This window comes from Cebus imitator, unplaced genomic scaffold (assembly GCF_001604975.1).
Source record: "Cebus imitator isolate Cc_AM_T3 unplaced genomic scaffold, Cebus_imitator-1.0 Scaffold823, whole genome shotgun sequence".
NCBI lineage: Eukaryota > Metazoa > Chordata > Mammalia > Primates > Cebidae > Cebus > Cebus imitator.
In genome coordinates, this window is record NW_016108138.1 from 334,924 (window position 1) to 338,876 (window position 3,953).

General features: G+C 33.8%; 1 protein-coding gene across 1 annotated transcript in view; it reads right to left on the reverse strand.

Moving 5' to 3' along the window:
- The window catches only part of LOC108297638 (ankyrin repeat domain-containing protein 18A-like), a 5,997-nt gene that overhangs the window by 1,615 nt on the left and 429 nt on the right, over window positions 1-3,953 (reverse strand). Inside the window, 2 exon segments of the mRNA XM_017520300.2 lie at window positions 2,618-2,833; window positions 3,708-3,953. The exon segment at window positions 3,708-3,953 is cut by the window's right edge and continues 4 nt beyond it. Of these exon segments, the coding sequence (XP_017375789.2) occupies window positions 2,618-2,833; window positions 3,708-3,953 (462 nt within the window).

Genomic DNA, 3,953 nt, shown 5'->3' on the forward strand with positions numbered 1-3,953 from the left:
GCACATGGCTACCCAGTTTTTCCAACATCATTTATTAAACAAGGAATCCTTTCCCCATTGCTTGTTTTTGTCAGATTTGTCAAAGATCAGATGGTTGTAGATGTGTGGCATTGCCTACAGGACCTCTGTTTTGTTCCATTGGTCTATATCTATGTTTTGGTACCAGTACCATGCTGTTTTGATTACTGTAGCGTTGTAGGATAGCTTGAAATCAGTTAGTGTGATGCCTCCAGGTTTGTTCTTTTTGCTTAGGATTGTCTTGGCTATGTGGGCTCTCTTTTGGTTCCATATGAAGTTTAAGGTGGTTTTTTCCAATTCTGTGAAGAAGGCCATTGGTAGCTTGATGGGGATAGCACTGAATCTATAAATAACTTTGGGCAACATGGCCATTTTCATGATATTGATTCTTCCTAACCATGAGCATGGAATGTTTCTCCATCTGTTTGTATCCTCTCTTATTTCGTTGAGCGGTGGTTTGTAGTTCTCCTTGAAGAGGTCCTTTACATCCTTTGTTAGTTGTATTCATAGGTATTTTATTCTCTTTGTAGCAACTGTGAATGGGAGTTTGCTCATGATTTGGCTTTCTGTTAGTCTGTTATTGGTGTATAGAAATGCTTGTGATTTCTACACATTGATTTTGTATCCTGAGACTTTGCTGAAGTTGCTTATCAGTTTCAGGAGATTTTGGGCTGAGACGATGGGGTCTTCTAAATATACAATCATGTCATCTGCAAATAGAAACAATTTGACTTCCTCCTTTCCTAACTGAATACCCTTTGTTTCTTTTTCTTGCCTGAGTGCTCTGGCTAGAACTTCCAATACTATATTGAATAGGAGTGGTGAGAGAGGGCATCCTTTTCTGGTGCTGGATTTCAAAGGGAATGCTTCCAGTTTTTGCCCATTCAGTATGATATTGGCTGTAGGTTTGTTGTAAATAGCTTTTATTGTTTTGAAATATGTTCCTTCGATACCTAGTTTATTGAGAGTTTTTAGCATAAAGGCTGCTGAATTTTGTCGAAGGCCTTCTCTGCATCTATTGAGATAATCATGTGGCTTTTGTCTTTGGTTCTATTTACATGGTGGATTATGTTTATAGATTTCTGTATGTTGAACCAGCCTTGCATCCCTGGAATGAAGCCTACTTGATCGTGATGGATAAGCTTTTTGATGTGCTGTTGCAGTGGTTTGCCAGTATTTTATTGAAGATTTTTGCATCTATGTTCGTCATGGACATTGGCCTGAAGTTTTCTTTTTTTGTTGAGTCTTTCCTGGGTTTTGGTATCAGGTTGATGTTGGTCTCATAAAATGATTTGGGAAGGATTCCCTCTTTGTATTGTTTGGAATAGTTTCAGAAGTGCTTTAATACCAAAGATGTGTGGGAGCATATCTGTTTTAAGCAATTATAATTTAAAATTGTTCTAAAGAAATAGATGTGTTTCCAAGGTACTAAACAAGCAGTTCAGACAAGGTAGACAGGGAAGAGAAATGGCTATCAGTGTTGTACAGCTCAACAGGTAACACTTGCTGTTTTCTAAATTGGCTCTACTTGTAAGATTCTGAAGATTCCACTAGAAATACTTGTATATAAAGGGTAATTATGTGAGGAAATAACATCTTAATTTGCTTGACTATAAGAACCATTTCACTATAAATAATTATATTAAAACATCATATTATACTCCTTAAATAATGTAGATTAAGAAAACTAAAATGAACAAAAAAAGCTACAATTATTTGTGTTTAGTAAACCACACATTTCAGGTTTCACCCTTATACATTTCACCCACTATCTAGAAAAAAAAAATAGGCATTTGGCACTGAGGAATAATTCAGCAACCCCTAGGGGAGAACTAGATGGCTGGGTTGATGAATAAAAAGAACTAAAGCATCTCTGAAGGCAATTACCTCTAACACTGATCAAGGCATTTGAAGCGGGGCTTGTTCTTTCTGCCTTCCACACACTCGTCAGGCTGAACAAGTTGTTTTTTAGCCACTTTGCGAATTATATTTGTTTTCATTCCTGTGATAATTATTCCCTATTTCACAAAAATGCCTTTCAGTAACATCTTGAAAATGTTACCCAAATAGTCTGTCTTGAGATACCCTCTGGTGATAACATTAAAGATCATAATCAAACACAGTTCTATGCCTGAGTGACAGGATGTGTCCAGAGTAGCGGTACCATTTGGCACTTTGGGTTTAGGTTGTGATCCACCAAAAAAAAAAAAAAATTTAAACTCATTAATATTTCTATCTAGGGAAATCCTGACAAGTAATTTTATAACAAAATCACTTTATTAATTATAAAGCTTCAAAAACATGTAGTATAGATCATGTTAATTACATGAGGCTTTTCAGGGGGAAAAAGCTATAAAAAAGCCAAAAAAAAAAAAAAAAAAAAAAAAAAAAAAAAAAAAAAAAAAGAAAAGAAAGAGAGAGACAGAAAGTATCCTTCACTAATATTTTAAAGGTAAGATTCCTTATTATTATTTTTCAAAATTACATTATCAAATTAGCATTCACTTCCTACTAATCTCCTGAAGCCATCTCACTAAAAATTACATGTTCAAAACAACTTGATGAGCTTATTTTATTTTCTATGAGTGTATGTTTTGACTTACTTCATTAATTTTTTTGACATGGAATTGTTAGCTTTTAATCCTAATGCAAAGGCTTCCTTATATTCTTCTAATTCAGTTGTAACCTCTTCATAAGCAGTTTTCATTTTGGAGAGTTTACATTCCACATCGTTAAGTGTGAGTTTCTTCTTATTTAGTGAAGCTGTATTATCCTTGCTTAACTGCTCTAATTGTTTTTCATATTCTGCTTGTTTCTAAAACAAAAAGTATACAGTTTAAAAACAATTGTAACCTAATTATCATATATTTGTTGTCTTTCATTTTGAGTCAGTGATTCAGAGAACAATTTTAAATACATTAAAAAAAGACTGAAGGTTAAAATATTTATTAACAATATCAACAAAACTAATAATTGAATTCAGAATTGTCTGATTTATAAACATTAAAAATCATTATTATGTTAGTATTAATGTAATCTGGTTATATAAAAAGTAATATAATCCATTTGTAATTTTCTTTTTGAGACAAAGTCTAGCTCAGTTGCCAGGCTAAAGTCTAGTGGCATGATCTCAGCTCACTGCAACCTCTGCCTCCTGGGTTGAAGGGGTTGAAGTGATTCTCCTGCCTCAGCCGCCCCAGTAGCTGGGATTACAAGCACGTGGCTCCACGATCAGCTAATTTTTGTATTTTTAGTAGAGACGGAGTTTTGCCATGTTGCCCAGGATGGTCTCGATCTACTGACCTCGTAATCCACCGACCTTGGCCTCCCAAAGTGCTGGGATTACAGTTGTGAGCACATTTATAATTTTAAAAACTGAGCAATGAACATTGTAGCTTAAGACCAATTCAAAAGTATCACATAATTTCTAAATCACAATTTTATCTTATGCCAACTAGTCTTAATAATCAAATGACTCACTACTCTGAAAGGTTGATTTTGTTATAATAACAATAAAAATTTAAATATTTCAAAGGGAGAAGAGATGCCATTTTTTCCCTAGAAATCTACAAAACAAAGTATTATAAGAGATGTAGAGGAAATACAATATATACATATCCAAAATATAATTTGCGGTGAAAGGATTGAAAGCATATTACAGATAAACTTACCTGATTTTAAAAACTAACCTGTAAATGGGTTTCTTCTAATTTTTCCAGTACCTGCACTGTCCTTTCTTCTAGCTCCAATGTATATTCTCGTACTAGATCAAGTTCTATCATATTGTTTTCCATATGTGTCTTAAGATTTAATATTTCTTCTTCTAACATCTTTTTATCCTCCTCAAGTTTTTCACATTCCTGTTGTACTTTTCTCATAGATAATAACTCCTGCTGAATAACTTGATTGTCTTTAGCCAAATTGACATGTTTTGA